At 37.8% G+C, this 13,329-nt stretch overlaps 1 protein-coding gene across 7 annotated transcripts in view; it reads right to left on the minus strand.

The window, feature by feature from the left end:
* Positions 1-13,329, minus strand: part of BBS9 (Bardet-Biedl syndrome 9) — a 445,438-nt gene that overhangs the window by 410,958 nt on the left and 21,151 nt on the right. For all 7 annotated transcript variants that reach the window (XM_060305435.2, XM_060305434.2, XM_060305433.2 and 4 more), the window contains exon 6: positions 10,557-10,670. In XM_060305435.2, the coding sequence (XP_060161418.1) occupies positions 10,557-10,670 (114 nt within the window). The remainder of the gene's footprint in view (positions 1-10,556; positions 10,671-13,329) is intronic.

A 13,329-nucleotide genomic window follows, 5' to 3' on the forward strand; every position in this document is an offset into this window, starting at 1 on the left:
CTACAATGACCCATGCACTGTAGTAGGTGTTCAACACGTGCTTGTTAAAGAAGAAAACAAAACTCAGAAGTTGGCTAGAATGAGGGCACCGGGCTAACATTTTTTTCTGAAAAATAACCTTGAAAGCCTGATGTGTATGATGTCGGCCCTGCTCAGTTACATGGGTATTTTGGTTCATTCACTCAACAAATACTTAGTTAGCCCACTAAGTGCCGAGGACTGTGCAAGACATTATAGACACACGATGGTGAACAAAAAATATGGTCTCTGCCCTCATTAAGCTTACAGAAAAGCCTCCTTCTCCTGCCTCTCTCACGGTTCACATAAATCCTTTCTCTAACTAGGAAGGCAATTAAATAAGAGGTAATGTATTAGAAATAATATAGGCTTTAGAATCTGAGAAATGGAAGAGTTCCTGCCATATCAATAAACAAAGGATGTCACAGTCATCAGCAATTGCAGCCCTCCAACGTGAGCCAGTGAGCCCTGAGGAAACTCAGGAAGGAAAGAATACCTGCCGTCTAGCAGCCATCAGACTGCAGCCACTCCCTACGGTGAGCCCTGGCGAAACCCAGGATGTAAAAATACAGGATACTGGCCCCAGACAGCTGAGGTGCATATCAAAGGAATGATTTCAGTGAGTCCAGACTCTTGCATCTTCCCATACACAGAAAAGCGTTAGATTCCTTAACTTGGGATATCTGGTTTTCTTTAATTAACAATGATCTTTTGATGTTCCCAACTACTTGCCCTTTGTTTCAAAATGTCCGTATAACCTGGCTCCCCCCATTGCCTCCTCGGAGCAGTTTTCTCAGGGTTACTTGAGATGTTGTCTGCCAGGCCTGAAGTCCTTAAAACTCCCACCAAATAAAACATAACTCTCAACTGTTAGATTGTGAATAATTTTTTAAGTCCACAAATCAGATAGCTCTGGATTCAAGGCCTCCCTCTGTCCAGGTATGATTTGCAGCAAGACACTTATGGTCTGTGAGCTTCTGTTTCCCAATCTGGGAAATGGTAATTAAGTCACCTATCTTACAGGGTTAAATGCAATAGCACAACATAGAGAAGATAATAAATATTAGCTCTCTCCATATAGTCTTCTCTATAAATAAATATAAAAATGCCTGTTGGAAAATCAAACTACAGAAGACAGAAACATCAAAACTCTGCAAAGGAGAAATCTTTCTAAGCTTAGAACAAATAGAATAAATTCAACAGCAAAGGAACGATTTGACCACATTAAAACACACACACACACAATTTAAAAGCCAAGAACCCACAGTTTAAAAGCCAAGAACAATCTGGCAAAAAGACGTTCACACCAAGTACAAAGAAATTAATCTGTACTAAATAAATAGCTCAAATAATAGAAATAAAATAGAAGATCATCTATCCAGGAGTCTACCAGAATCATCCAAACAACTGAACTGTTGAATCCAGAAGAATTTTTATAATAAACATCCGTTCATCAAATCTGGCAGTCCAGGGACTACTTTCAAAAAACCCTTTCAAAAATGTAACATTGTGGACTAAACAAACAAATAAATAATTAAATTATATAAAGAATAGTAAACATACACCAGCAGCAGTGGAACAAAAGAAGGAACACAACTTCATGCCACAACCTTTGAAAAATGGTGACAATCAAGAAACGTAGATGTTGCCAAGAACCTTCAGGGCTAGACTTAGTGCATTTTTTGAAGGTGCTAAATCCAAACTCCACATAAGGAGGGGGGTGGTGAGGTTATGAATAAACAAAATTCTGAAACCTTACTAAAACTCCCAAATTTAGGGAAAGACAGATCCAGAAGGGATATAGACAGCCTGGAGAAATGGAAATGCCCAGAATAACAAAACCTCTACCTTTACCACATTCCCTTTCTATCAGATAAGAAAAACAAATTTTACCATGTTGGTGTTTATCTGCCAAAAGAAAAACAACAGTAAAGGCCACAGACTGTAAGAATAGCAGCCACACTAAATATCTCCAACAATGATGATGAGGATGGGGAGGGCAAGATGGGCTAGAGAAGCCTCACACATACCCGCTAGGGGCCAGAAGGAGAGGACGGGGGTGGGAGGAGGAGCGGGCGTGCGGGAGGAAGTCAGCACAGAGAAAATCCAAAGCCCGAGAATACCCCCCCACCTTCCAAGATAACAAGTTAGAGACCATCCAGGTGGAGTAAACAGTGATCCAAGACGAACAAAACCACAAAAGACAGGGCTGAGGCCGATGGTCCAGTATGGCTGCCACAGCCACAGAGACTCCCTGAGCAACATCTAGCCCTCAAAACAGTGTGTCAGAAAGGAAAACAGGGCTTCCCTGGTGGTGCAGTGGTTGAGAGTCCGCCTGCCGATGCAGGGGACACAGGTTCGTGCCCCAGTCCAGGAGGATCCCACATGCCGCGGAGCGGCTGGGCCCGTGAGCCATGGCCGCTGAGCCTGCGCGTCCGGAGCCTGTGCTCTGCAGCGGGAGAGGCCACAGCAGTGAGAGGCCCGTGTACCGCAAAAAAAAAAAAAAGAAAGAAAGAAAGGAAAACAAACTCATCTCTGGTTGGGTAGGAGTAAAGGCAAGTAAAATTCACCAGCACTGTAAAAAAGCAAACTGACCCAGAAAGAGTTGACCTGGCTACACTTCAGCAAGATAGAGAGATTGCCCTGGCAATTCCACAAACGCACTACAAAAAAAGGCAGGGAGAGAGAGAAAGGGGAAGATAACATATGAAAGACAGATGATGAAAAAACAGAACCGAGAATCAGCAGAAGGCATCGATGACTGTCAGAAGTGCTGTCACACATGCTCCCCATCAGTCCCAGAGTACTGATACAGGATACTCCCCATCCACCAGCAGACAATGTTACCAAAGATCCTGAGGTGTGATTGGACACACTCTATGTGCACCTCAAGACAGCTTTCCCAGAATATAAAATGTGCATAGGTTTAAAATCAATGTGTGAAACTTTTTGCCATTTTAAAGGAAAGGCACGTTACCCTACATTGTTTACTTCCTCACAGCAGGCTGACAGTGAACTCAAAACCCACAGATAGATACCGAACTCAAATGTCCACACCTCCAACTGCTTTAAATATAGCCCAAATTAGCATATCTTTACCCATTTAGAGTGTACGTTCTTTGCATACCCTGCAAAACTGCACCTAACACCTGCTAGCCACATATAAGACAAATCCTGGGGCTATAAAAGGCTCCAAGTCATGGCTGCCCTTCACAGCTCCCTGACAGAGACTCACAATCCTGCATCTGAGCAACTTCACCTAGGCACAGAAGCCCCACTCGAACTTCCGCCTCCCCTGGGAGTTTCCTTGCCCTCTTCCCCTTCTGGGTGGTGGTCCTGTGTCACTGTCTCTGGAAGATCTCCTGCTGCAAGGGACTTCCCCTCACAAGAAATCCTGTCAAAGCACCACCCAAAAGATGCTCATTGTGTGCTACTGCCATCTCATAGTCTTTCCTTGACCAGCTCTGAAATCCTCAAACTCACCACAGTTAATTATTCACTGACAGTCCCCCGAAGATCCACCCCTCCCCACTCTCAATCTTATTTGTAAAAGGAGAATTCACTATACCTTCAGCAAAAGTAACTCTAGCCCAAGTGTAATCACATTACTTTGGTGAGATTAACAGTTCAGGGATGCCCAACCAGAGCCACTGACTTGGAAAGTGAGCTTTGCTGAGCCTTCTGGGAGGAAAGCAGGCACTTTTTCACATGGACTAGAATCTGAGAACTAAAATTTAGAGCTGCTATAGCCAACTTGTAACCAGGGGGAAATAGCCTGTCCAAGGAAATGGAAGCAAGAGATGAAAAGAGAGAAACCAGATCTGATCACGTTGAAGGCCCAGATGATGAGAGCCAGTAAATTTCATACTCTTGCTTGAGCCAACTGTCAACTGCAATCAAAAGAATTCTCAGTTGTACCAAATGCAAGATTCGAAAGAGAAAAGAATCACATCCAGTGGAAAAGCACAATTGTGACCTATACAGAAATTGGGAAGTTTTCGGGGTTTTTTTTGTTTTGTTTTGTTTTGTTTTGTTTTTTGCGGTTTGCGGGCCTCTCACTGTTGTGGCCTCTCCCGTTGCGGAGCACAGGCTCCGGACGCGCAGGCTCAGCGGCCATGGCTCAGGGGCCCAGCCGCTCCGCGGCACGTGGGATCTTCCCAGACCGGGGCACGAACCTGTGTCCCCTGCATCGGCAGGCGGACTCTCAACCACTGCACCACCAGGGAAGCCCAAGTTTTGGGTTTTGATGGCAACATTTTTTTAAGTCTTGAGTTGTCTATTACCAGGTAAGCTCAAAATGTACTCTAATGAAAAACAAAAATTTATGATCAAGAAAATTAATTTTAAAAATTAGAGCAGATTATACATAACAATACTGTGTTATATGATTTTAAATCTGTTAAGAGATACAAATATCAGATCATTCTATTGTACACGTGAAGCTAATATACTGTATGTCAATTATACCTCAATTTTTAAAAATCTATTTAAAAAGTAGATTTCATGTTAATTTTTCTTACCACAGTAAAATTATAGATAGATAGCTAGATAGATAGAATGAATAAATAAATGGAAGATAAATATAAAAAATAAGAGCAAAGAAGCAAAATGTTGGACAAGGTTAAAAATTGAATAAAGAACCAGATGGTGGTCATAATCACTATTGAAGTATTATAAAGCCTTTTTTTTAATAAACCACAATTCATTATGAAGAGATGGCAATAATTCAGCATGGACTAAAAAGCACAAATTATGTAATGGGAAAAAGTTTTAAGGAATAAAACTGGCCCATCATAATCCAGTGTAATTTTTCAAATAAAAATATATTCAAGTTAAATTTTTCAACAAAATATCATGGTAGGCATTTTGTTCATCAGATCAAGATTTCATCTTGTGTCCTCGAAGACTCCTCAAAGACTTTATAATCTTTCTACTCTGAGAAACTAGTACAGTGCCTGGGCATTCAGAAGACTCTCAGTAAATGGGCATTGGATGGATGGATGGATGGATGGAGGGATGGAGGGATGAAGGGATGGGTGGATGGATGAATGAATGGATGCACGGACAAACAGACACAGAGAGAGAGATGATGCAATTACCACACTTGCTCTAGTCCCTGAAAGTTCCCATATATCTCCAACAAATCAACTATTTCTTCCCACTGTCATTGTCACACATTTGAAAGACTCCTATACATTATAAGGTTCATCAACCTGTCTCAGCCCTACAGGATAAATTTTGGGTAATTGAGGATGCAACTAACTATAGGGTCTATAAGTCACATTATGAGTAAAGGAAATTCTAGCTCAAATTTATCTTGATAGTAGCAAGATACATTACATAGACTACATAAAGTATCATATTTTACCAAACTAGGTATACACAGTTGTTGACCTTAAAACAATAATGTTCCTTCTTCATTCCACCACTGGGTTTTTATCAGTAAACATTAATGATGTCCTTTTCCAAATACTATTCTGAAATGGCAAGCTTATCTTAATTAGGTAAAGTATCATGTCAAAAACCATTGGAAGTTGTAGTGACACAATGAAACAAAAGCAGAGGAAAATCTGGCAGACATATCACTTGTTCTTTTTTTCAAAAACAAGTAGAATTCAAATTACCAAACAAAATAAATAACACCAAATTTAGTAACATATTTTTAAATCAATTCAAATCCACCTTTTCAAAATTGATTTCATATATTTCCAAACTATAATTTGATTGTCCATACTTATGTCACTCACTAAATTTTGTAAGCATTAATTTGTCAATAGTATAAAAAGCATAGATAAACTACCATATTTACAAAAACCCAGAGTCACATGTTCCTTCAAAAAAGCGGCTTAGAATAAAATCAAAGAAACTATAAACATTTTAAACTTCAAACACATCTTCCACACCCCTCTGTAAAAAAATAAGCCCAATATAGCCACTAATATCGCACATTTCAATCATTTCCCTCTAAAAAGTATAATATGGAAAGAATTTTTACTTAAATTCTGGAATGGCAGGTAGTAGTTTGAATAATGGAAGCTACTAGGCAATATTCTTCAAGTAGTTCATAAAACTAGATTTCCTATTTCTTTAGCACTTCTTTCTCATTAATAGACATTGCAACATAGCTTGAGGTAAAACCAAAACTTATGGCATCAAATGAATGCACCTTTGAGTTTTTGCAAATGTATAAAGGGTATTTTTGAAAGGTTTTCTTAACAAGCAAGCAAACAAAAAAGGGTTAGAAAAAAACAGTAATTACTCTTTTGCTAATTTCAAATAATATATTACCTCCACACACATATAAAGTCTCTGATTATTTTAGGGGGTACTTTTCTTATAAACCAAAGTACCAACCAAAGAAATGAAATTGAGAAAGCAAATATCTGACCCAGAAATTACCCAACATGTTTTCCATAATCTGTGCAGAACCAAAGTTATGCACCATCTTTAGCCAAACCAAGTACACATCTTTCTGATTGGAAAGTTTTTTTCCTGAATCAGGGAGAAAGCAAATTTACTCATAGCCTAGATAGCCCAGTATAGTATGGTTAACACCATAAGATTCTAGAAGCAGAGAGCCTGGGTTGGAATCCCTCCTCTACCATTTACTAAGTATATCTTAAGTTACTCAACCTATAAAGCCCTTAGGACAGTGCCTGGTACAGAACAAGCACTCAGTAGATGCAGGGTGGCAGCAAAGCTCTAGATCTCTGCAACTTGGCATCGGTTGGGAGACTGTCATAAATTCAAACTCTCAGGTCCAATTCCAGACTTACAGAGCCAGAACCTACAATTTTATCATGATCCCTTTACGATTTGGATGCAAATTAAAATTTGAAAAGAACAGCTAGAAAGCATTTTTACATTATATTCTGAGATATTACCTATAATAATTAATTTTTTAAGAACCACTCCATTGCTCTTCTGAAATTACATTTATTTTTAGTAAAAGGCAAAGTATTATTTGGGATAAAAATTCCTCCGTTAGTGATTTTTTACCATACCTCTGTATTCAAACGGAGACCCAACTAAAGCCCAAAGTTGTAGAGGACTGCCATCTAGTGGTAGTTCATTCTGATACACATACCAAATAAACTCCCTCTGCCTATCAGTACTTTAAACACATTTGTTTAAAATGCTGCTAGGTTTTCTTTTTGCTTAATTCCTTTCTTGAGGACTACTGACACGATTACCCAACTTAATAATTCCACAAGAAGACATCTTAAATACAGAGGAAGGTAGAAGACAAAAATTTTTCAATTTCCTTTTTTAAACTCAGATTAAAAAAAAAAAAAACTCAGATCAAGTGATCAAGCCTAGGGAAGTTTTCAGATTAAAAGACTGACCCGCTCTCTCTCCTGTAAAGGTGCACATCAGACACACAGTAGCAGCAACAGGTTTAGAAAATAGGCTTTCTTTTGAAATGTGCATTTCTTGGGGTAGCTTCTACTTTCTTTTTCCTAAGTTCTGTACTTTTTACAATATATTTATATAGTTTGCAGGAGTGCTTTTTTGAGAAAAAAGTATTTTGTACCCTTCTGACTCAATAACTCCACTTCTACATTCTATCCTAGGAAAATAATAAGAAACATGGGCAAAGATTTATATTCAAAGACGTTCATTTCAGTAAACCAAACAATCTCAACAGCTTCATAATAACCCACTGAATCTATGCATCAAAACTTACTTAATCATTCTCCTCTGTTACTCATTTAGATCACTTCTAATTTTTCTATATTGCAAATAAATACATGTATATACAAAAGGAAGGAAGGGAGGACAAAGAGAAAGGAAATAATTAAATATATGGCAATTTGATATGACTTTTTCACATTTTGGATCACTTCCTAATATACATTCCCGTAAACCACATATCAGCATTCAGGAACATTTTCACAGTTCTTAACAGCCAACCTGCTTTATAAGAGTACTGTAAAATTTTACATGGCCACAAGCCATCTAGGATGTACAGACTGCACTATCACCTCTCTAGCAGCAAGTTTTATCCCATGGATAATTTTTAACAGTATTACAATTAAGATATAATTTACTTACCACCCCTTAAAAGTATACAACTCAGTAGTTTTCAGTGTATTTATAGAGCTGTGCAACTATCACCATAATCTAATTTGAGTTCATTTTCATCATCCCAAAAAGAAACCTTGTAACCATTAGCAGTAACTCCCCATTCCCCGTGCCAATCCCCCAAAAAGGCTAATTTTTACTACCTTACCACCCCATTACTTTTTCATGTTTCCTTTTAGATACCTCAGTGATATTATGCAAGTGTCTCAAACCCATGAAACAGAATAATTGCTTCTGCTACTCGTATATCTCTCTGTTTCAAATTGGGAAATATCGTGCTTAACCACAGGAAAGTAAGATACGTTATAATAGCCTCTTGCTTTTTCAAAAGGTACTTTTTAAATGTAAGGCATAATGTAGGAACTAAGAGAAGATATACAAGTACAAAGTTACCTATTCTTTTCAAAACTAGTAGCAACTCTAATTACTTTGAAAGTCCATTACTGAATATAGCAAAAATATCACACAAAAGCAAGGAATTTCTTTTTTATTTAATTTATTTAAAACTTTATTTTAATTGGGTTAACTTGATCTGGTAATAAAACTAAAAGTACAGTGCAATCAATGTAAGATAACATTTGACATGTGATCTAACGAATTGTCTTGTTAAAAATAGGGCTTCCCTGGTGGCACAGTGGTTGGGAATCTGCCTACTAATGCAGGGGACAGAGGATCGAGCCCTGGTCCAGGAAGATCCCACATGCCTCGGAGCAACAAAGCCCGTGCGCCACAGCTACTGAGCCCGCGAGCCACAACTGCTGAAGCCCGCATGCCTAGAGCCCGTGCTCCACAGCAGGAGAGGCCACTGCAATGAAAAGCCTGCATACCGCCGCAAAGAGTGGCCCCCGCTCGCCGCAACAAGAGAAAGCCTGCGCACAGCAACAAAGACCCAACACAGCCAAAAATAAAATAAAAAATAAATAAATTTTAAAATAAATAAATGTCTTGATGGTACCAAAAAATAAAAACTTACTTTCATTTAGCCAAAGCACTTTTTCCTCATATAATAACTTTTTTTACTCCAGATGTATAGAATTTAGCCATTTTTCTTTTGGGGATTTAGTACGGGAAAGAACATTGAAAACAGTTAATTAAACAGGGGAAACCTAGGTCCCCCGATCATATCAGACATTTTTTTAAAGAACAGTGGAAATCAGTTCTAACAGCTGAAGTTGGGAGGGGACACCTCACAGAAGTTAGCCTCTCATCAAATTTTAGCTTTTTCTCTCCTCTCTTCATCTAACTCTAGCCATCTCCCATATTCTTCAAATAATCCAAACATTCCTGTTACTCAAGGTAAGCAATACTGCAATCCAGCCAAGTGTTTTGTCTCATATCACTTTAATTACACAAAACATTTATTTGTACATTACCACCCAAAATATTCTTGCCTTTACCTCTATATACGAAAAGAGTGAGTTCACATGAATGAAGGATGCTTCCAAAATACATTTTTTGTGTCACTAAAGCAAAATCTAACATAGGTAGCCTACTTTTTATTAACACAACAGTTAAACAATAAACTCATAAAAACTTGAGCCCAAAGAGAGCTATATTATAAAATCCTTAGTTACTTGTTCATCAGGTGCCACACACACACACACAATCACACAGGTGTCGACACCTGGCTTCCTATCCTCATTTCAACACCAGCAGCTCCTCTATCGTCCTGTCACAGTGAAGCGAGAGGAGTTGGATTTTAAATTATTCTCTCACACCACAAGCAACAGTAAACACAAGCAAGCACCAAGCCCTGGTAACTCAGAAGCTCTGGAACTAGGGTGGTAGACCTTGTGCTAATTAGAAAGAGATACCACCAGGGTGGGAGAAACCCAGCCTCACCGGGCCAGTACTTCGTAAAGGTAATGCCTTTGTGAAATTTAGGAGAGGCACCCTTCCTCTGGGGATGTTTATTCCAGGCCAGAGCACATGGCTTGATGAGCAGGATCAGGTCTGCACTTCAGTCTCCACATGCCCCTGGTCCAGGTGCCCTGGTTTAGAAACAATCCGCACAACCCTGTACAGTGGCCCTGGAGGTGGATTAGGTGGAGACGGGTCTACAGCTTCATCCTGCCTATACCCTGCCTAAGTAGAGCCAGGACCCCCATCAATGAAGAGATCAACCCCTTCTTCCACTGAGAGAGGCAGGCACACAGTTCCACCACAGAAAAGCTCAATTTCAGCCAGCTCATGTATAAAAGACAAAATGGAAAGAAAAAGCAGTTTTAGAAATGTCTCTGTAGACCACATAAAAGTGCTGGTTATATGAAAATCAAACTCATTCAATGTTTAAAGTTTTCTTTTTTTATTACTTTGCCCAAGTATTTGAATATAAAGGTTTCAATAAAATATGTTTAACTCTCTCTAAGATTCATACCATATAATTCTCCATTTTTATATGGCCAAATATTCTGGTCCTTACAATAGCACACTCATGATTAAATGCAAATTACCTTTTACACCACCAAATGATCCATAAGTCATATTGCAGGCTGTTCTCTGAAGATTATGTTCATACATCAATTTGATCTGATATTGGGTCCCATGTTCCACATTACCCAAGCTTCCTAAAAAGAAATAAATAAAAAGACTGCTTTGTATTTGTTTACATTAAAAAATATTAATATCTTCTCATCCTCTTACCAATTCCAAGTAATTCAATTTCAGTGAAATTTAAAATGGCGAAGCACTAAAACATATGTATTATGAACAATTAGCATACTGATGACACAGAATGCCAGCACAGTTAAAACAATTTAAGTCTCAGCTAGATTATACCAATAGATGAAATACTACCCTGGGTGACATTATTATCTATGTCCATTATGTCTAAGTAAAGTGTAATTATTTAAATAACAACAAAATCCTCCAATTTCAGTTCTGAAATAAATGAGGTTAAGTTCCCTGCATTTATAACAATGATAGACCAAAGACATGAATCAAAGTGTCTAAGAAAAAAATTCCCCACACTTTCAAGCAATTCAATTTTCTGTCCCAACTCTCAAAATATTCAAGCCCCTAATACATTATGTTCTAATTTAATAGAGAGATCTAAAGTTTCTCTCAGCAAGTAAATAGGACAATATGTTTTCTTTGAAGTCTGCCAAGAAGAATCTCCTTCAAAACAAAGAAAAATACTTTCCCTGCATTTAATAGATCATATGTGCTACAATCACTTTGTAGTTCATTCCAAATGAGAAAAGATTCTTTATCCGCATTTTACTCTCTAGTTGTTAGGCTTTCTAGAGTATATACAGGTAGAGCTATATCCTAGTGATCAGGCAAGAACATTATGATTAAAAGAGGTGTTAGAAAGAAAAATGATTCCAAATGTAACATTTTCCATTAAGAAGCATCTTTGTCATTCATTCAAAAATGCAAAAGTTAAAAGAAAAACTTAAAATATCACAAAGCAAATGAAATAGTCCCAAACTGCATAATATTAGATGATTAAAACAATCTAAATATAGGGGCTTCCCTGGTGGCACAGTGGTTAAGAATCTGCCTGCCAATGCAAGGGACACAGGTTCGAGCCCTGGCCTGGGAAGATCCCACATGCCGTGGAACAACGAAGTCCGTGTGCCACAACTACTGAGCCTGTGCTCTAGAGCCCACAAGCCACAACTACTGAGCCCATGTGCCATAACTACTGAAGAAAGCCTGCACGCAGTAACAAAGTCCCAAAACAGCCAAAAATAAAAAAAATAATAATAAATAAATAAATTTATTTTTTAAAAATCTAAATATGTTTGTATGTATGTATGTATATACATATTTATACATGTGCATTTATTTGTTTGTTTTTTGTCCAGAAGGATTCACCAATGTACACGGAGGTTGTAAGAACAGAAGTATTTCTACTTCCACTTTACAACTGAGGCACCTTAAATTTAAAAAAATTCAATAAATTTCCCCCAAAATCACATAGCTGATAAAGGACACAGTACTCAAACTAGGTCTTCAGAGCCATCACTATATATACTGGTACCTGGTTGTCCATCATTTAACAACTTTCAGGGAACCTAGTAAGCCAATGACAATTTCCAAAATTAAAAAAAAAAAAAGCAGCATCAAAAGTGTTATTTCCTGGGGAGGGATGAATTGGGGGTTTGGGATTAACAGATGCAAACTATTATATATAGAATGGATAAACAACAAGGTCCTACTGCATAGCACAGGTAACTATATTCAATATCCTGTGATAAACCATAATGGAAAAGAATATAAAAAAGAATGTGTGTGTATATATATAAATATGGATAACTGAATCACTTTGCTGTACAGCAGAAATTAACACAACATTGTAAATAAACTATACTTCAGTATAATATATATATGTTATTTTCACCTCCACCTTTCTCTCCCTGGCTTTCTCTTCCTCATTTGGAAGGTGGAGGGTTGAAAGAGAAAAACTAACAGGCAAGGATTTCTTGGAGGACAACCACTTCTACTCCGATCTATGCCCCTGAAAATGCTAACAACCAAAATACTAACATACCAATAGAGTAAAAAAACAAAGAGAAAGACTCAAATTTGCCAGCTAACCCTGATAGGAGATGAAAGCTTTCTGGAACCTAAATGGTAGTAAAATCAGTAAGGTCCAGAGAAACTGGTGGTAATCACAACCATACCAGCCACACGGGCAAAAGCAAAAAACAAAAACTCTAAAAACATAACTCACAGCATTGACCTAAGGACAGTTCTAGTCTCTAAGAAACCAGAAAAAAAAAAGAGATCCAAGAAACTTTTGGTTTGTCCCTACTGAAATTCCAAATTTCATTCTGCACCGAAAACCAGATGGACCCCTCCGAGTAAGGAATGCACTTACGCATGCCTGCTAGTCAAAAGGTCAGTGAACACAAGGGTCAGCAGTCAATATTTAAACACACTTCCATGAAATGACATTAGAATTTATGTCTTGAAAAAGCTAAAAATGCATTGGTAAGTTTTTAAATTTCAGGTGATAGCACTTTAAAATGTAATAGTGCACCTATGGAGAACAAAAGACAATTTATCTTCCTTCAATACTAACTTGGAATAAAGGTAGTACCTGAAAATCTAAAAATTCTGATCACTTGTTTTCTACAGAAGCATTGATGACATAAGATTAAAATTACTTACAAAGGTTTTGTCCTTGAATATACAGACTGAATACAGTAAATATATATCTATAATAATAGTCTATATATAGCTAAAGTTAATATAAAGTTTCATCAATTAGAAAGT

This window comes from Globicephala melas, chromosome 9 (genome assembly GCF_963455315.2).
Source record: "Globicephala melas chromosome 9, mGloMel1.2, whole genome shotgun sequence".
In the NCBI taxonomy this organism is placed as follows: Eukaryota; Metazoa; Chordata; class Mammalia; order Artiodactyla; family Delphinidae; genus Globicephala; species Globicephala melas.